This window comes from Sardina pilchardus, chromosome 16 (assembly GCF_963854185.1).
Source record: "Sardina pilchardus chromosome 16, fSarPil1.1, whole genome shotgun sequence".
NCBI lineage: Eukaryota > Metazoa > Chordata > Actinopteri > Clupeiformes > Clupeidae > Sardina > Sardina pilchardus.
The window spans coordinates 8,099,773-8,120,821 of record NC_085009.1 but is presented as its reverse complement, the minus strand read 5'-3'; the positions used below and the strand labels follow the sequence as shown (position 1 = coordinate 8,120,821).

Genomic DNA, 21,049 nt, shown 5'->3' with positions numbered 1-21,049 from the left:
AAAGTGACACGCCCATTATTTACAGGAGTTTCTCCTAAATTCGCCAGTTAGGAGCTACTTTTAGCCCTAAAATTCTTTGTGAATACAGGCCCTGGACAGTCAGCTAAATGTTGCTCATTGTTGGCAAAATGATTATGAAAGTCTTTATATTTCAGCCCGCTCTATGGTTTAGTCTTGTGTAGGCCTAAATGGTCTATCTAACCTGTCTCATTTGATTTAAAAATGACTATTCTATAATCAGGTCCCTTTGGCTAGTTCTCAGTCTCAGTTTAAGGTTCTTTTATTTTTTGAAGAATATAAAAAACAAATATCTGAAATCTCTGTTGAGGCTCAACTTAACCCACACATACACTATCTTATCCCTCACATGTTGTGCCACAAGACCAACTTATTTTTAGAGAGCATATCTCTCTACCCATGTAAGTTATCTAAAAGTTGTTGGTTACAGAGTGAAGTGAAGAACACTAATATTTTAGGAGTGACACGCCCATTATTTGTAGGAGTTTCTCCTAAATTCGCCAGTTAGGAGCTACTTTTAGCCTTAAAACTCTTTGTGAATACGGGCCCAGGTGGTGAGGGGCTTTAAATTTCCAGCAGGTGAGCAAGCGGGGAGGTAGTGTTGGAGACCAATATTTTTCCAGTTACTAAATGACCAACCTTGGTCCCATCCCATAACTGAAGCATGGATGAACATACATTTTTGTGGTTGAAGTTCAATTTTAAATAAAATCTCAAATGTCTTGAACCTGTCTGTATGTGTCTTGATTGTGATGAAAAAAGAAAGACAAATTTGGACCATGTTGGTGATGAGGCCCCATCACTGACAGGATCTCGTCTAATGCAGAAATCAGCACCAATGAGGGCTCTCTGGTCTTTTTCATTATAATAAAAAATGAAACATGTAGCATGTATCGTCTATACGTCTACATACTAGTATGTCATTTCATAGAACATGTTCGACTGGCCACGTGTGCTCCCAATTGGATCCATGCTGGGTAAAATGCAAGAAAAGCTCAAGATGAGCCCACTAGAGCTACGGAGTACGGAGCTACAACTGTAACTGAAATTGCCTGATGAAAGTTGATTGTGTAATAACAAGTGTGCTCATTATCTTGACATCTCACCTCACCTGTGACTTCCTCACTAGATATTTGACATGCACTGCAGCAGAGCTGAACACTCACTCTTCAGACCAGCAGGTTCACACTCCACGTTGACCAAATAGCAGAGAGCAACAAACATGTCTGACGATATTTATGATGATGTAGATTCTGCTGGTATCTATACAATACCTTGCAACAAAACAGAAGACGTGTATTTGAATGCAATTCCGAAAAAGTCTCAGCAAAACAAAGTCCAGGACAGTTCTGGGGATCATAATCATCGTAAGTACAACAGTTGATTGTATTGCCAAGCTGACAAGGAAGAAGAAAACTTATCTTTTAATGATGGATTCAGTAGAGTTAATCAATGTCTAGGAGAGCTAGCTTAGGCTGCTGCTAACATCGTTCAACGAACCTAACGTTAACTATCTATTGACACTTCTGACAGCTGACCGTCGTAACGCCCACTGACGTTTTACAGTACGTTTGTCTTTTTTTTTTTTTTTTTTTGTATCACTCATGTTGCACGGACAATGAATATTCAATCGGTGAAAAGGAGATGAAAATTTGTGTGACTTACCGTTAAATCAGCAGAGTGAATGTCTCGGCGAAAGGGTTCCATAAACGGTCGTACAAGTTCAAAATAATACTCGCGTGCAAGAAATAGCACCCTTTTTGTACCTTTTTAGGCAAAAGGTTCTATTTCCTTGGCAAAGAACCCCCATGGTTCTATATAGCACCCACAAGTACCCTTTTTTCTAAGAGTGTAGGCTACGTCAAGTGAGAGAGCCAGCTGTGAGGTACGCTGTAAAACATTCGAAAACTCTGAAACTGCAATCTGACATGCCGAGCGTGATGTCTCTTTTCTCCGCTTGTCACCAGCGCGGTGTCTTCGGGTTTTTCCGTGTTTTCCGGTATGAGCCGAACCTTCCTTTTATTAAGGCGGTCTTATGTTGCCCCCTTGCGGTTGCAGTTTTAATTAAAGTCCCGATGCTTCGGGAGTCCCGATGTGCGGGAAAGAAAGGAGCATTCTCAACCCGTACCATCTGTATACAGTTCTGTTAGTCTATTTATAATCTATTGTTCTCCATAAAATTATTCTCATACTACATGTGATGTTCTCCTCAGGTCCCTACAAATTGGCTGTGGTGTTTCTTGGGCTGCTGTGTGTTCTCCTTTTGGCTGTCATCATCATAGGGCTGTGCATCAAAACTGAAGAGGCAAGACAGCTACAGCTTCGCTACAACAACCTGACTGAAGAGAAAGACCAGTTAGAGATCCTTAATAACAACTTGACTAGAGAGAATAAACAGCTACAGCTTCGCTACAACAACCTGACTGAAGAGAGAGACCAGTTAGAGATCCTTAATAACAACTTGACTAGAGAGAATAAACAGTTACATGCCAGAAAAACCATGCTGAGCAAACTTGGTGAGTGCAATATACTGTAGAAGAACACATTTGTTTTCATGAACTCGAGTCTGATTTCTTTGCAAGATTTTTACCAGTAGATTCTTGACCTTTTGCCTGTTCATAAGGATTTTCAAACAATTTGCGTCTTTGCTCTGACTGTTTTCTTTTTAAGTGTTTGACTAGTTAATATTGTCATTTCTGATAGAAGAATAACATGTCATGCAAACTAGACATTACATGAGAGGATGCACTCTGCTGGGTAGGGTGTTGTTGTTGGGGCTATTGAGCTGGCTGCTAGCTGGTTGGTAGAGTACTACTGCAAAGGTGCTTTTGGAGTAACCAAATTTGAAGTTTGTCTGACAAGGCGTCCTTGAGATATGACACTCAAGGTGTTTTTGACCTTGACCTTTGACCTTTGACCTCCAACATCAATTCACTTCATCAGTGGTCCTTGAGATGCTTCTATGACTTGATTAGAGTCCACCAGTGCCTAAATAAATTCACTGGACATTATTAGGAGAGACACACATTTCTTAATATAAGGTCACAGTTGATGGTGTTTGTCAGAGTGAAAGCCAAGCTACAAGTGTAACGGGTGCTTAGGGTTGCCAACCGTTCCGTATAATACGGAATCGTCCCGTATTTGACACTTAAAAGTCTTGTTCCGTATTGAACTAATACGGAACGCTCTTTGTTCCGTATTTTTGAGAAACTGCTCAATGCACACATAGTACAATTAAAAACACACACACAAAAAAAACTAAAAACTCCCTGACACAACGTGCGAGCCTGCTGGTCCGCAAAGCATGGAGTGAGGTCCGGTGCTTCACCTGATAATTAGCTGCGCAATTGATCTGGATCAAGCAACCGCAGCCCGACAGAAAATAAAACAAAGTTTCTGCAATTAGGAGGAATTGCTAGCTAGTTTGATGTGATGTGAGTCATACAAATAAGTGGTGGTATGAGCGTTCATTGAATGCATGCCTGTGTGCGTTTGCGCGTTTGCGCGACAGAAACTGAACTACACAATAACGTTGTTGGCAAAGCTCCGCTTCAACCTGTTGGAAGACTATTTAATTACGTAACGACATTTAACAACGTGGATTCTTGCAACTTCCATGGAAACAGAGCAGAGACTGTACAATACATTGTTTAGCATTGAGTATTGTTTAGTAAAATTTGAATATAACATGGTCAAAAGATTGTAGCTTTAGTCTTTCATTTAAAGATCTCCAGATAAGTGATTTACGCCTGCTCGGCCGTTTAAACCATAGACAAAAGTTGGTATTATGTTTCCTGGATCTTTACATTCAGGCATTCAAATGAAATTTCATTATAAAGCATATCATTTTTTCTCCATTTGCCTACTAGAGTATGATACTTGCATGAGGGAAACATCCCAAAACAATAGCACCCATATTTGCTGATGTTTTCAGAAGTATTTCTCATGCAACCATGCAAAAGCAATGACCTATTGTAAATATATCTTACATTATTAAAGCAGGCCTCTGATGTGCATAGGACATGTACACACATGCATAGCACTTTAAGCACTTTTAGCACTTCAAATATTGACTGCTTTGAAGTGAAAGTGCATGTCTAACAATATAGCATAGCCTAATAATAATAATTGTGATAATGATAATCATAATGATAATTTGATGTGGGGTGGAGGTACGTGTAGGTGGGCCCCAATGACCCCCTCCCCCCCCCCCCCCCCCCCGCGTATTTTTGTTCCGTATTTTATTTTCTCAGAGTTGGCAACCCTACGGGTGCTAGCTGGTTAGCTATGCTGTGGAACGTTAGTAAACCTCACTCCCCGACGCTTCAAGAGCGCTGCTGGCATGAAAGCTAGTAGCCTGGGCTTTTAGCTGGATTGTTAGCGCGCTCGACTCCCGATCCGAGGTGCTGCTGTCTCACGGGTTCGAGTTCGGGCGTGTGCAGGGCTGGACCGCGGTGGTTCCACACAACGCAGGTTACACAAGGTCGAGAGAAGTGTCTGTAGACCTGCGAGACAGGGTTGTGTTACTATGAATGAGATCCAGTTCCCTTGAGAAGATGAGAGAAGCATAAAGAAGGACAAACATCCTGACCTCAACCCAATAGAACACCTTTAGGATAAATTAGAGAAGAGACTGAGAGTCTCCTCGTCCAACATCATTGTGTGACTATAGTATGTCACAATTAGAGATTTTGGTGGTACGATAATTGTCTGAAGAATAATCGCAATTTCACGATTATTACAATTATTCTGAGTGAATATGTTTCACAACAGCACTAATGTATAAAATCACACAAAGACATTCTTTAGAGGTTTTGATCTTTAAAGGTTATTCATTGCTGTTTTTTCACAGTAAGACATAAAATAATCATTCTGCTTTGTAAACTATAGCCTAGTCAAAAGCTGGAGTCTCTCTCCTGATAATTTAACACATTCGAAAAAAAGCTAATAGGCCTAACCTATATCCAGTTTGTGCTAGATACAAATTGAATTGTGCGTCAAGAGAACATCCTATATTCTGCTACACACACACACACACACACACACACACACACAACAAGAATATTGACTTTTAATCTATTACATTTAGGCTATATGGCGTTACATTTGTGGCACATTTATGAGCGCAGAGTGGAGCAATATTGAGCACAGAAACATATTTTGAGCAAGCACACAAATTATATTTTTGAGGAAAAATTCAACTTGAGCACATATCATTTGTAATTGAGCAAACGGGAATCAATTCTGTGCTCAACAAATGTCTTTGTGTGTTCGCTATACGATCAACATGTATGCGCAACTACAGCCCTCCTTTCATTCAGTTTCACTGTATGCGCTCTCATACACAGCTCCCTTTGCTGCTCGCTCTAGCTCTCTCCCTTTCGCTCAAGTTCATCTCTGCGCTCGCTCAAATTCATCTCTGCGCTCGCTCAAAATCTGTAGACAGCGTTACATTTTTGCCACAATTGCCAACCAATCAGAAGATTCGAATTTGATTGACGGGCAACCTGACCAATCAGAGTAGCTCTTCACTCGATAAGAAGCCTTTCACATGGGAAAATTGTGAAAGTGGATATTTGAAAGCCTCTCATCTATGGTCATTGTCTAGGCTCAATTCCTGTCTCATCTGCTGATACAGCAACAGGACATAGTTTCCTTCAAATGTAGATAGATAGAAAACTTTAATGTCCTTAAAAAAGGCAATTTGTATTGCAGCACAGCAAGATGACATAGATTACAGACATCAATACAAGACACACAAGAGACACATACAGCACAAATACACACCACTGGTCATCTGCATCAGGTTAATACAGCTAATAAATAGCCTAAATACCCAGATATATGTAACAGCATGGAGATGCTAAGTATGTGTCTCCCATATCTTGTTTGAGTAATTGCTGTAGGAATTAATGAGTTTTTTTCTCTATTTGTTCTAGTATTAGGGTATCTGTATACGACCAGAGGGTAGTGTCTGGAACTTAACTGAGAGTGGGTGGGTAATATCAGTGCATACTTTGTCTGATTTCTGGATCAGCTTAGTCAGGTACAGATGGTAAAGATCAGGCTGCTGACATCCAATTATTTTAGCTTTGCCTCTGGTCGAAACCTGTTTCATATTCAAACTAGTAAAACTTTGCAAGATAGCTATACCAGGCAGGCACTGACCAACATCAATGATACAGTATTGCTTGCTCTATGCTCCTGTAGCCACTTTTAATGTCTCTATCCATATCAAAAGTTAGGTAAGACAGAAGAAGTTTTATATTTGTGGTGTTGAGGTAGTATAACCCAATTGCTCAATTGCGTCTGAAAAAACACTTACCTAAATTAACATTTCAACATGAGAGGTCATTCAGTTTACTCATAATGTCCAGGGTGTAGGCTAGACACTTGTATGCCACCGTAAACGCTGCAAAAACATTCCTTGGTTCCAAAGCCTCCAGACATGGACGACACTAGCATTGAATTATGAAACTATAGAACTATAGACAGTGGCTGATGCCATGTTGGTCAAAATTTAGACAGAGCCAAAAGCAAGGGTAAAAGGTTTTTAGGCTAGTTGTTTTCTTTATACTGTTATGTCGTGTCCACTGAAAAAAACTGTTCCACTTCAACATCTTGCAATCAACCCTCTCCACTCACAATAATGTATGTCATCAGGTCAGGATCATGACTAATTACAATCACCTGGCTGTGCGGGGTGGGGATCACGTGTGCGTAACTTCCTCCCCAACAAAACACAAAAGGGAAGCTCTCCCAAATTGTTTGCGATGCAAATGGCTTGTCGCTGGTCGATACAAACTGTGCATTTAGTAATGTTTTTGTTGTGAACAACCCCCTCACTGTGGTCTGGAGTGTCGTCTCTCCTCTTCCTGCTCCTCCTGTTTCCCTGTGACGACCAATGTGAACACTCAACGCAGAGTAGCAGTGAGTGCAGCATCTGAAAGTCAAAGTTTGCTGTATGGTACTGTATGCCTGTTTGGATATTGGTTTGTATAGGTTTATTTCCTTTTTGTTTGGTTTCATTTACACTATTGCATCTCGAGCGCACACAAGAGAGAGGGAGAGTGAGAGAAAGCGGGCCAAGGGGAGAGGATTTACTTCCGTACTGTTTGGTAAAGTTGCACGCATAGTCTGCAATGAAAACTTGTGAAAGAAATGTATGCTTTCACCCGAGACACGTCAGGTGCACCAGTGCGACCAGAGTTTTTTTCAGGCGTAATTTTGGGCGCAGGAGCCCTGCCCCTTTTTGCCAGTGTGGTGTGCTAAATCCACCATGTAACTCAGTTAGTAGCTTATGACTGCCCCCTTCCCCTAGGTTGCGGTGTGAGCACATCCTATTTATGCTTAGTGGATTGTCTTTGGAAAGCTTGAGTATTACACTGTGTGTGTGTGTGTGTGTGTGTGTGTGTGTGTGTGTGTGTGTGTGTGTGTGTGTGTGTCTGTTTGTGTGTTTATAGATCACTTCTGGCTGGGCCATCTGAGGGTGATCTGACGAGATGACCAAGTATGGTGAGACAAAATAAAACGTGGTGCATTTGTAAGCAGGTAAGAGGGATAACTATATTGTGTGGCGCAGTAATACCCTCACTCTTGCACTTTCAGTTTGGAATGAGGATATTACTAGGCAGAGTCTAAGTGCTCCCAATGTTATTCCGCCACACAATATAGTTAGGCTATCCCTTTTGCCTGCTTAGAAATGCACCACGTTTTATTTTGTCTCACTGAAAACACTGGTAGATCTACATTTGCTCCAGAGTTCTCGTTATGGCTAAGAGTGTCTTAAGACTCGACAATAATTTGAAAATAAAGAGTAGTCTACTGACATAGACTGTTGTCAAAAATGTGATATGAAGAAAGAAAGAGAGGCTATTGATTGGGGCAGCCTTGGTGTACTGGTTAGGGCTTCGGGCTTGTAACCGGAGGTTTGCTGGTTCGATCCCCGACCAGTCCACCCCGGCTGAAGTGCCCTTGAGCAAGGCACCTCACTGCTCCCCAAGCGCCGCTGGTTGGGCAGGCCGCTCACTGCTCTGGGTTAATGTGTGATTCACCTCACTGTGTGTGTGCTGTGTGTGTTCACTAATTTGGTTAAATTGGGTTAAATGCAGGGAAACGAATTTCCCTCACGGGATCAAAAAAGTATATATTCTATTCTTTTCTATTCTAGCATTCTATTCTGAAGCAGAATAAGAAAATGTAAATGAAGGTCAGAAAAGGGTCCAGTGTGTTGAAAACGTTATTATTAATATTGTAGCGGCTTTTAGTTGAGTGAAACTCTTCAGTGACAGCGTATAAAGACTGATGATCCCTGATTCTGTGAAGTCCTGTTCAATATCAAAGGATGCCAGAAGTCAACTATAGGCCTTAGTTGGTTGTAATTTATGGTTGGGATGGTAGGGACATGTCCATACCACATTTCTGATTACAGTATGTCTCTCTACAGTATGTCTTACCATTTCATAAGTTACTGTATATGGTAAGTGATGATTCAGGTACTTCACCACTTTCTAAATCAAACCTATGCCCCTGGTCCAGTGCATTTGAAAAAACATCTTTTTTTTGGTCTGCACTTTGTTTTCTCTCTAATCCAACTATCTCAATCCTACAGAAGATTTGTCTTTGACTTCATTAAAGAGACCCTATGCAACTTTTTCATAGTCATAAAATCGCTTAGAAATCGTTGTTTTGCTTGACTGACCAGTTTTATCGAAAACAGTCACATTTCCTCCCGCCCCTATAGTGTCCCTATCCGCTATTACAACCTTGCAACTTTCTGATGCACGATCGTCTGCTGTTTACATCTGGAAGTCAGAGACGCGTAAGGAGCAAGAAGAACCACGCTTGCAATTTATATATTTATATATAGCCTATATATGTATAAATATACACGCTAAAGCTGTCGGGGAAGCTCTGCAGAGAAATATGCAAGCATAAAACGAGCGAAAACGAAAAACGAAACCGAAACCAGAGCTGAAATCGCCAATCCTGCATTGTTCCTCTTTAAATTATTCTTATTCATTCACAGAATCACATGACATGAAGAGAATAAAAAGTCATGCAGGTACTTTTTAAACTATGACAATCAACTGTTTACATGTGTAATCATCATGTTCTGAACAGAAGACAGAGGCATGCACTGCAAATAATTTTATCTTATAAGATATATTTAGATTTAGTAGTGTTAGATCATTTATCTTGTTAAGAGTGAATTTCTTTCTGTAAGTGTTCAACTTTACACAATAATCTTATTTCTATATTTAATTATTTTAATTCAAGAAATCTTGTCAAGTGAAATTATCTTGCCTCATGGACAGATAATTGAACTTGTTTTTGAGTACTTTTTACCTCAGATTTAGTGTTTTTATCTTGTTTTTAGACATCCCTTTTTTGCAGTGTGTATACAGTACATCTGTCTGTGAATGAGAACTTGTTAGCCTACAGCACTAGAAATCACTGAAGGTATTAGGCAATCTGATACCAAACTAAAAGTGCTTATCAAACTAAGAAGCTCACAGCAAGAGAATGGGTTTTTAATTAGCACACATTAGGACTAACAGGACGGCTACACTGGGCACGTTACTGAAGTGTTCTGTTCACGTTGTGTATGCTGCAACAATACGTTTCCACTATGATCAATGGGCCTGGCTACACCAGATGTGATGGCGCACGCATAAAAAAAAAAGTATCCCACTGAAATAATTTTTATGTGAATGGAATGCCTCAGTTATGTGCCTAGTGTAGTCTCCCTGTAATAATGGCAATTTGGAACATGCAGTTTCCAAATTACACTTGTCACAGACAGGTTCTATAAAACATTTCTCACAAATATTTCTCGTAGCATGTATCATTTTGTTTCAGATTAAATATATTTTCAGCTGCCATGTTTTCTTTCTGTCTTAGTGGATGTGACTCTGGATCCTGATACAGCACAGACCTATCTCATCCTGTCTGCTGATGGGAAACAAGTGAGACATGGTGACACACGACAGAATGTCCCTGACAACCCCAAAAGGTTCAGTCCTAATGGAAATGTCTTGGGAAAACAGGGGTTTTCTGCTGGCAAATTCTACTATGAGGTTCAGGTCAAGGGGAAGACTGCTTGGGACTTAGGGGTGGCCAGAGAGTCCATTAGTAGGAAGGGGGCCATAACTCTGAGCCCTGAGAATGGATTTTGGACAATATGGCTGCGTAATGGGAATGAGTATAAAGCACTAGCTGGTCCCTCTGTTCCCCTCTCCCTGAAAGAGAAGCCCCAGAGGGTGGGGGTGTTTGTGGATTATGAGGCAGGTCTGGTCTCCTTTTATGATGCAGACTGTTGGTATCATCTCTACTCTTATGCTAATGTTACCTTCACTGAGAAACTTTACCCATTCTTCTCTCCTTGGCTTAATGATGGAGGCATGAACTCCGCTCCTCTTATCATCTCCTCAGTTCATATCTGCCCTATCAAGTAATGTAGAATGATGGTGGATGTTTCATTAAAGTCAGACTCCAGCAGTTTATTACACACCTTAAACTCTCTGTTCAGAAGGTTATTTTTTCATAGAAAATCTTGCTGCTTATTTTGCTTTGCTCATTATTTCTCTATATTAAAATAAACAAGATACTTTTTCATATGCTAAGCCCTGTTCTTATTTAGAGATCTTATTCAAATTAATCTCAGTGCTTTCATAAACCAATTTGTATTTGCAGATGTCCCTGATTATTATCGTATAAATTGTGTTGTGACACAACTCATTTACAGTGCACTGGGTACTGAGGGTTACACAAAATACCCAAGCAGTGGTAATCAAGTAACACCATCTGAGCTTTTACAGAAATCTTGTTAACCACAATGCTAGACAATAATAGAGTGTACTGTATCAGTGTTTTTTTTAGACCATGATTGATAAGCAATAGACATTTTAGAGTAATTCATGTATATACTGCAGTGGTTTATGCTTGCTTGTATAGTACTCAAATCATAGAGTATAAATAAGGATTCAGATGCATTGTTATAAATATATTTTATACCACATCTTGGTGAATAAATATACAATTTAATCTTGCACTTGGTGGAATGTAGTTTCCCAATTCTGTTCAACATGCATGTATATGATGAAAGGGCTTTTTTTTTAAAAAAAAAAAATTAAAAAAAAGTGTCCCACTTCAAAAGATGCAATAAATGAAATCATTTCAGTGAGTTTGAAATTAACCAGGATTTCACACTAAAGCTGTGACATTACAAGGCCACTTATTATGACCGCTGTAGTATAGTTATCCGTGCCACTGCTGGCCATTTGGGTGTCCTAAGCAAATACTTTGCCATTTATTATAAATGGTGCACTGTCACCATAGGCATTGAGTCTACATAACAATCTTTTTGACAGCTCCATGGCCAATAAACAAACTCTAGCAATGTTTGTGGCACATTTATAGAACATTTATAACACAATATTAAAGGGTCACTGCACCCTAAAATAGGTTTTTTGAGCTGTTGATTGATTGAAAATATTCATAAGTGGTGAACTGTACTATTACCAGGGTTAATATTGACAAAAATCGTGTTTCTCGACAAAAGTAACATTTCGTCTGATTTTGTATTGGAGATATTGCTCTCTCGCACATACTACCGTTTGAAAACATGCCATGGCATGTTGGTCCAAAATACTATTGGAATGCTGACGTTGTCCTGCACTTCTAGTCCAACACTACGTCACCGGGTCGTTACAAATTAGGACTGAAACGCCCCAACACCTGCTGCCCTGATTAGCCTACCTGTGATAAGCCATGTCAAAGATCATTAAGGGGCGGAGCAAGATACTTCATGAGAAGCCACTTCCTGGAACCCGAATCGCAAGAGGGGGGGTCAAAATCCCCCTTTATGCAGAGCAGAGGCAGCAACTGTTCCATTGAAGTCTATGGACATAGATCAGAATTTCAACTATATGCTAAAATCTCCATTCTCTAGAGTTAGGAATGTGAATTTTGGGCACGGTTTCATGACCCTCAACCCCTTCTGACCACTTCAGGTACCTTTTTAGCATTTTTGAGCATTCCCGGCTGGAGAAAATCGACTTTATATCAGGTGTGCCCCTCTTGTTTATTCTGCTGTTGGCCGGTTGCTACGTACGCTCTACCTTGACAACACATTAGCCAGCCAGCTGAACCAAATCCTGATTTGTGCTAACGACGATCAGATGGCGCTGGGGTAACTTAATGAGAGCAGCGACATATTTCCATTATTCCATTGATGTTTTTATTCAATTCCTTGAAATGTATGCTTTGTGTGTGTTACTTCCATATTATAACTAATAAATGTAGAGGGCTTGAAAGAGCAGCAAGATTATTTTGGAACATCATCAAGCATTGATAGACCTAATCGAGTGCTTGATTTTGTACACCTGTGGAGGGACCTGATGAAACCCATGATGAATACGTCTGACACGCAATGACGCGCCTCTTTATGCAGAGGAAGTGATCCCCGTTTTGCGCCCATAGACATGAACTACGACGACGTATCTTGCTACGCCTTAAGGATCTTTGGCCATGTCTGCAGCACTCATTCCCAGATTGACACGAAATCACCATGGTTGATTGGTTGCAGCAGTGCTGCACTCTCTCTCCAAATTTCAGAACGTCTCGCCCATTTTCAAAGCCGTTTTCAGAAATGTGAAGTGGGTGGAGTTATGGGGTGAAGTGACTCTTTAACAGTGATATGCATGATATTAAGTTGGTATAAACAGCCTTGTTGCTTTGGAAATGGATGCAATTAAAAGTGAATTATGAGCCTACATGGTAGCCACCTAGCCTGTCTGAGTGGAATGCGTCTCAATTGGCATATCATGTGCTTCGTGTAAATGCTCAGTTGAAGGGAAACAAATTATTGAAGACTTTAAGACTCACCGATTCCATTAAACAAAGGGTAAGGCCACTCTTTATATTATAGTCCATTTTCCAAATCAAAGTATCCTCTCGCAGTCAAGGCCGTAGCCAGGCTCAGGGTCCTGTCTCCTGTGTTGTGCTTTTAAAGCAACACGTCTCAATCACCAATAACGGATATCATTTTACTGTACAATGTTTGGGCCATGCTTAGATAATATCCATCGCAATATTAAACATCCATAACATTAATATAACAATTTCAGTGCAGGCTAGCTACTGTAGGTGCATTTCCACACATTTCCAGTATGCCTAATCTCATTGTAATCATCTTCTTTATTGTATTTAACCATTATCTTTTTCATTTGTTTTGACATGTCAGAGGAATCTATCTGCAACTAGGTTTATAGGACATGTCACCTCGTCAGCATTTTTAAATGAAACTAATTCTGTGACTGCAACTAGGCATGACATGAACATGCGTTGAGGAAATGATAATTGTCTTGTCGACTAGTTTTTCTATTAGGCCTACATTTACAGTAACGGAACTTGAAAAAATAAATGACCTCCGTTCCCTCTGTGGTCGATAACGCCATGCTTGCAGTTCAGAAATAGTCAGTGGGAACCGGGTAACTCCAACATTTCATCTAGCCATACCATGTCTTTGTTGCCTTCATGATTTACTTTAAAAAAGTTTAAACGTTTCTTATATCACAAAGAAGTTATCAATTATCAACAATGACCAGGCAGCTGCATGGAACCTGCCTCTCTCTCTCTCTCTCTCTCTCTCTCTCTCTCACCCTCTATCTCATGTGTGCTCAAGACACAAGGCACTGACAGTTAAATTCCCTGCTTTTTAAAAAACGAAATTATATTTTTCCATACATCTGTTCGGTATCATTTGTTTTTTCCACTGGTCAACATACACTAAATGTTTCAAATCGCGTGATAGTTCTCTAACAGTTGTGTCGTCGTTGTTGAGCATGTTGAGAAGATGCCCTGTTCTGGAAACGGTGTAAAGCCATTCCATGTTTGGATACATATACTCACTTGAGTGTGTCACTATTTTCAGTTGTGGTCTCACATCCTGGTTGATGCATGCTGTATGACTCTTTTAAAGCTAAACCAGGTCCTGTCCTGTCATACATTGTACGTTCATACATTCCTTTTTTCTCAGAGCCTCAACCCCACAGACCACCACCTCCTGCTTAATGGAGGCATGAATCTAGAACACAAACTGGCAACCTCTATAAAAAGAGACATACAGTGGCATGTGTAACCCTATGGAATTTTGGTTATAAGTTTTATTTTCATGTTTGTTTATTTACAAGGAATGTGAATTCATAATGGTCATAATGCAAATGTTAAAATGAATACTAATTCATAATGTTATTGTCACGTTAAAATGTTAAGAATGTGATGAATAAGAAAATAAGGTTACCTGTAAGAATAAATAAATAAGTTAGTTTAATTTACTTACCTTTTGATATGAATCCAATCAGCATCCGGGGTTAGAGGTCAGGTTGGAGTAGGAAGTGGGTGAGTGGAGGAGAACATGAGGAGAGAAGAAGAAGACACGAGTGTGAGAAGCTGCGCAGTCAAGCTGCCAGTAGAAACCAGTAGAAAACTTTAGTTAAGCCCGATGTTAAAAGTCAAGTTTGATATATGCAGGTAGACAAACAGACCGTGAGTCTTTTATGTCTATGTTTAGGTCATGGAGGTATTATAAGAACTGGAGAGAGGGACTAAGTCCCGCCCCCATTCATTTCAATGGCCGATGCTAGGCTAGCTACTTCAGCCAAAAAAGTTTGAAATTGGCCGCAGCCATCTTTGAGAAAATGGCGTTCCATGGGTGTCCATTTCCGTCACCAGCTAGAATGAGCCAATTAGGTTTCACGTTACAACGAGACAACATAGGTACATCGTTGATGAAGATTGGAGAGTGAGAGAAGGTGTTCGTGAACGCGCTCCTATCGTTACAGGCGCAAATGTATTTAATTATTTGAGTTGGGATGGTGGTGGAGAAGTTTGCCCCTTGTCTCGAAATCCTATAATGTGATATCCATATGTCATGATATAATAAACATGGCGAGTCAATATTGAGCAAGAATTCACTTAGCATACACATAAATATGATCCCCACAGTAAATGCTTTGAACTGACTGTAGCCTAGGATGTTATGTGCGCAATAGGCTGTCTACCTGACGAAAATGACTCATAACTAGACATGGGATGTAAGAAACGTGTGGATACCAGATATGCTATTTGTGCTGCATCCAGTGTGAATTTGCAGCTTAAACCTACAGACAGATGAAATGAAGCCAACGCATATTATAGGCTTACCGGTAGAAGCGCGCATCCATGTGTTATGTTTCGAGCAGCATGCATTTTAAGTCTGCTGTCACTGTCGGAAACTTTTGCCGTTATCTACTGTAGGCTGTGACCCCCAACGCTGCGTTGTTATGAACTAGGCTACAGGTCTGCAGCTGAGCGTTTTAAAATAGTTTTCATAGCCTAGCCTACACGACAGCGAGTAGGTTAATAATTGGGTTTAGTTAGAGAATTTCTTCGCATTTCCTAGAATGTCTTATCATACCTTGCCAACTCATACATAGTCTAATGCAAATAATAGTAACCTATTAGAACGACATTTGCTTTTTTCTTTTATTCACAAAGCCTGGTATAAAGATAACCCACAGGCATCAAGTATCGGTAACTTAATCCTAGTCGTCAGTCATTTTATTTATGTCTTCTAGAATGCGTTATCAACATGGACGCGCGAGGACGCTCGTGCTCAACACCAAACTCGTGCATGAGCTGAGACAGCTCGTGCATGAGCTGTCTCGTGCATGCGCTGGTGCCGGATATGGTACAACCATGGAACGCCATTTTTTCAAAGATGTCGGCGGCCAAATGACATGCTAACTGGCTGAAGCTAACCCTCCAAATCCTGACCCCCTGGTTTAGGTGCTTTGACTTTGTAATTACCGGACTTATTATCGTGTTTGACGTGGAAATACTTGTGAATTCCAACCCGGAATTCCCGCGAGTGGAAAGAGCTAGTCAGCCCGAGTAGCTCCAATGACCAAGAAAGACTGCTAGCGAGAGACCTGCTCGGCCCTCGTGTTTGTGGCTTTCAAGGACGCCCTCGCCTACCATTGAAGATTGTGGCCCTTTCCGAAACCAGCCCCTAAATCCTAACACTACACACTTCCACTTCGTTTGCGCGTTCACGCGAGGGTCCGCCACATTAAGTATCATCCGAAACGAATTTTGAGTCGAGTGAAGTGTCTAGGGAGAGGGGCTACCACGCCTCCAGGAGCAAGTCAGCATCGATTAGTGATGGGTCGGTCGCGAACGAATCAATACGTACGAACGGGTCTTTGAGTAGCACGAACTGAACTGATTTGACGTTCAACTTTTCAATCGTTCATTCGTTCCTCCTTCCTTCAATCGCGTTTGTTGCTCAATGCTCAGTGAGAGAGCAGTGGAGTCGTTTTCTAAGGTTCTCCGAGAGGATTTTTCAGCAGGTTTTCAGTCAGCCAATCGAATGCTGTTGTCTTTGTAGAGTCTAACACGTTCTCATACATTTTAGCCAATAAGCGCCAGCGACCCATAGCAACCGTTTCCATGAGTAAACAATATCTCTAGCGATCTCTAGATCTAGAACTTGTTAAATTAAATTGACGACATTAATACATTATAATAATATTGTCAGCCATATTTTTAATCTTTTTGGTATGGCTTACAGCTTTTTGAAGATCCTGCACCCAGAATGTGCGTGGAGTTTCTACTTTTATTTAATTACTAGCTGCTACCATGATCACCATTGTGGACGTGACTGACCGTGAACGATGTTTTACAGTTTGTGACTCGCCAAAACTACATACATACACATGCAGGGCGCGTGTACGACACGTGATTGAACGAACTGGTGAACGAATCAGAAGAACGAATAATCTGGGAGAACTGAACGACGCGAACTGTGTCATGTCAACGAACGAAAAAATCCACTACTAGCATCGATGCTGACTTGAAACGCAGGTGCAACCGTTTTCAAGTGTTCGTGCAGCTTGTGTATCTCCCTGCCAGTTGTTTTTTGGTCCGTATGACGGCATTTACAGACAAAAGCGTGAATTAAGCTACATTGTAACAACTCATGTTCAGTTTGATACTCAGTAAAATGTGCAAGATCGTACAGAAGTAGGCTGTAATATTTGAACACATGTGCAGGTCGCATTTACAGCACTTTTATAATTTGATGTTAAATAAAGCATAAAATGCAACTCCTCACTCATAGTAATGAAAGGAGAGAAGAGGGATGTATATCCTAATACATAGTGTCCAGAACATCTTAATTGGCGATTTAATATATATTGGCTTCATAATTTCTATGAAAACGAATATGACGTCAACTTCCTTCTCCCTTCAAGCGCATCCGAAATGTAGCGCTGTTTTAACCCCCTAACCCTTCAAATGCGAGTGTTCTCCGCACCCACGAGTGGACTTGAAAAGGAAGTTCACTCGCTAACCGAGTCGAAGTGAGTAGGGATCCGTTTCGGAAAGGGCCACAGCCTCCGTCAGGAGAGACGACGCCCAGCCATATCACCAGCCCCACGCTGCGTGATGAAGGGGAGCGGACATCTTGCCCTGCGTGAGTTGTGTTTTTTTGTTGCGCCACGCGCGAAACAGCCATTTTGTTTGTTGGCTTCCACGAACCCAAGCACCGAAACAGGCCTGCACCTCCAACTCCTAAAACTGGTTGGGTACCCATTTATATATATTTAGATAGCTTTTGCCGGCTATAGGTTTTGGTTATATTTGCATTGTAGCCTACTGATTTATGTGCATTGTAAACTTTACGGTGCTATTTGAATGTGTGCATTCTGTATTACAAAAGTAAATAGTGAAACGTATTTGTGTTTGTCCTTTGAATACTTCATGTTGATACTTGATAGTATAAGTGTTTAATGACTTAAAGTGGTTATTGCATATCTCATTGCTAAGGGTCTGTTTAAAAAAGATTAAGTACATTCACACAGGATTTACTTTGGGTTAATTTTATTTGAATACTAGCTTACATTTAAATAGTAGTACATGCTTAAATAGTGTAATTAAGTATAAAAGCTTTATTATTGTGTTAGTACATTTCAAATAGTGCTAATTACCTATTTACACACAGCATTGATTAAAACCTTATATGAAAAGTATGTAAGTAAGAATTCGGGGAGCGCACTCCAATTAACAGCCAGACAGCTAGGGGGCGCTACACATGTTTTAGAAAAACAGGGCACAGAGTAAATTTGAAGTGGAGGATCATTATGACACCCTCTGAAAGTATCCCAAGTTTCGTTGAATTCCATTCATGGGGCATAATACAATAAATTGATATATAGGCCTATGTGTACATTTAGTAACTGTACACTATGCATGTACACACACAACCACTCATACACACAAACACACACAATGATACATGCTCACACATGCAAGCACATATGCGCACACACAAGCACACTCAAAGGTATGCACACATTCACACACACACGCGTCGCACACATTAACACACACATACTGTACATAAACACAAAAACAAAAAAGACAAATGCTCAGACATACACACACAGTAGATATGCACGTATGCACATGCATGCAGTACACGCACATGCACACACACAGGCACACACGTACAGAATAATTCCTGCCAGGACACACACCATTACCCCCACACACTATCACAAGCAAACAGACACACAGAGAAGCACACATATACACAAAAGCAAATGCACACATGTTCACTCATTTACATATACAAGCGGTGCAAGAGTAGTAGAGGATGGAGTAGGAGTAGGAGATAAGATGAAAATTAGGGGTTTTTTTGTGGAGATAATGTGCAGGACTGAGTGGCGGTCATATTTTGTACCGCTTTGCTGTACATCTAGTTTAAGCAAAAACAGTATACTTCATCAGTCATAGGGTCTCATTGAAAGCTCTATCGCGTGTGTTGCTCTAAATTCAGACGGGTCCTTACCGGTTAGAGTGAGTCAGGGAGGTGGTGGTGAGTGAATGTGGGGCCACAGTTCATCCAGTTACTGACGCCCTGTTTAAACAACAACAAAGTTTTTTTTCATCAGTTAGGGCTTGCGTTTACACAACGACGCCGTTTTGGAGGCTGAAAACGATGGGTTTTGAAAACTGCTTCCAAGGAAGCAGGGTTTTTGAAAACCCCGTTTTCGTTTTGCCGTGTAAAGGCACATCTGGGGTTTTTATGACGACATAGCCCCACCTCGAACCTCTAGTCCAGCCCCCGCACTTGACCTCTCCTGACTAGACCCTTGGCAGAACAACAACAATTCTGGATCACAGAGCTGTGTGTGTGCTGCACTGCTGCATTTGTTGACAATGAATGGGCTGGAACAAAACGTTGCAATTCTGCATGATTTCGACAACCAGCGACAACGCATATTAACAATAATCTGCGCCAAATAGTCTAGGCTAAATCCACCACCTCCCCCTGCTAGAAGAGTTAATGAACACGTAGCCTACTGTAATCAACATAATGCAGAACTACGTGCACACATTTTGTTTGAACAGGAGTTATAGTCTAATACGCACACAGCATCTAGGCTACAGTACTTGTGGCTGCGATGCAAATAACTTAATTTAATTCAGTACAGAGCATGTTCAACGAATTCTCTCACAAAGAGCGGGTGGAAATCCCGATGCTTTCAACGACATGAAACTTAATAGAAAACCATTAAATACCCCCCAGATTTCAGTGTTCACCAGTCCCAACATTTAGCGATAATCAGACAGTCTAAAAAGAAAATAAATCCCAAACCAAACCGAAAATGTTTTGATAGCCACTCAAACGGTATTTTTTTACCAGTATCTTTAAAGGTGTGAAAGCGTTAAAGACAAAAATGCCCAGCGTTGTCGTGTAAACGTAGCCTGAGGGGCCAACCTTGGACCAATGACTTGTAAAGCCAACTTTTTACATTTGAAGCAGATAAGCAATAACCACTGAGTCTCCAATCCTTCCTCATACAGTGGAGATGGTCACCTATGGAATCTCTGTAAATGTATTTTGTGAGTGTAATGTATTCATGTTTGGTCTTGAATTAATACTTGAGCAACAGTCTGATCATGGTGTCACTGTAATATAATGTATTTGTACATAGTTGTAGACTAAGAACTATACCATAGAGTTTTAGACACCACACCCCCTCTCAGGTAAACAGAAGTACTGGTGAGTCGGGGGTGGCCTAGTCTGACTATCACCATACTAATATAAGCTGAGTCTTTTTAAGATTAAACATTAGTATGGGGAGGCCGCGCTTTGTTTCTGCTGCACAACAGGCGTGATCAATGGGCACCGTTCAAATGATTCCGTACGCTTGGATAGTCCTGCAACCAATCAGACCAATGATCCAGTGCGTCTTTTGGATAAGCTGGTTTCTTATTGGAGTAAAAGGTTCTGGCAGGGAACAGAGGAGATAGATGTGCAGGTTTCCAGCCTAAGCTGCCGGGCGAAATCCAAATTCGCCGGAAGTTCAGGCAGGGTTCACCCAGCCTATAGGGGACGGGGTGGCCTGGATGGATGATAAAAAGGGGAGATGTTTCTCATCTCGGTCTCTTCTACTCTTCTTTTTTTCTCTGCTCTTGGCCTCTCTGCTCCTCCCCCCCTTGCTATCTCTCTCTCTCTGTCTTTCTCTCTCTTTCTTTATGGTTTGTTATTTTCTTTATTTGATACATTGTTTTATCTGGTGTATTTGGATTTGTAACTTGGTAACTTGTTGAAGCTTGAGTTCAAGTTTATTGTTTGTTTGAGGTTAAGATTAGTTTCTTCTTTGTTCCTTTGTTGAACAATAATACTGTTATTACTTTACATTTACCGTTATGGCTATATAAATGGTTAATTTACCCGCCCATTGCATCTCTAAATCTAGTGTGTCATGCATACTCTGCCATAGTTAACAAACTAGTTATTTGGTAATTTATTAGAGATGCAAGTTATTCATCTTATGCAGTCAGATAAATCATGTTTTTTCTCCTAATAACTACCATAACTCCACATTGTTCTTCACGCAACAATAATGCTGGGAGAAAGCCCGGCGCGTTTGGGATATTTTTTCACCCTTTACAGACTGAAGCTGAAAATGCATTT

The 21,049-nt window shown here is 40.7% G+C and overlaps 1 protein-coding gene across 1 annotated transcript; it reads left to right on the top strand.

Annotated features, from left to right (window-relative positions):
- The first annotated feature begins 952 nt into the window (after positions 1–952).
- On the top strand, positions 953–11,051 carry LOC134060515 (E3 ubiquitin-protein ligase TRIM21-like). The gene is made up of 4 exons (XM_062517245.1): positions 953–1,040; positions 2,232–2,534; positions 9,047–9,082; positions 9,922–11,051. The coding sequence occupies exons 1-4, from the start codon at positions 953–955 to the stop codon at positions 10,473–10,475; spliced, it is 981 nt and encodes a 326-aa protein (XP_062373229.1). The 3' UTR covers positions 10,476–11,051.
- The last annotated feature ends 9,998 nt before the right edge of the window (positions 11,052–21,049 follow it).

Bases quoted from the DNA above. Each gene is read 5' to 3' on its own strand.
- LOC134060515 (XM_062517245.1), top strand. From the start codon at position 953: ATGTTCGACTGGCCACGTGTGCTCCCAATTGGATCCATGCTGGGTAAA. The intron at 1,041-2,231 runs GTACGGAGCTAC...TGTTCTCCTCAG, and splicing joins GAGCCCACTAGAGCTACGGA to GTCCCTACAAATTGGCTGTG. The intron at 9,083-9,921 runs GTACTTTTTAAA...TTTCTGTCTTAG, and splicing joins GAGAATAAAAAGTCATGCAG to TGGATGTGACTCTGGATCCT.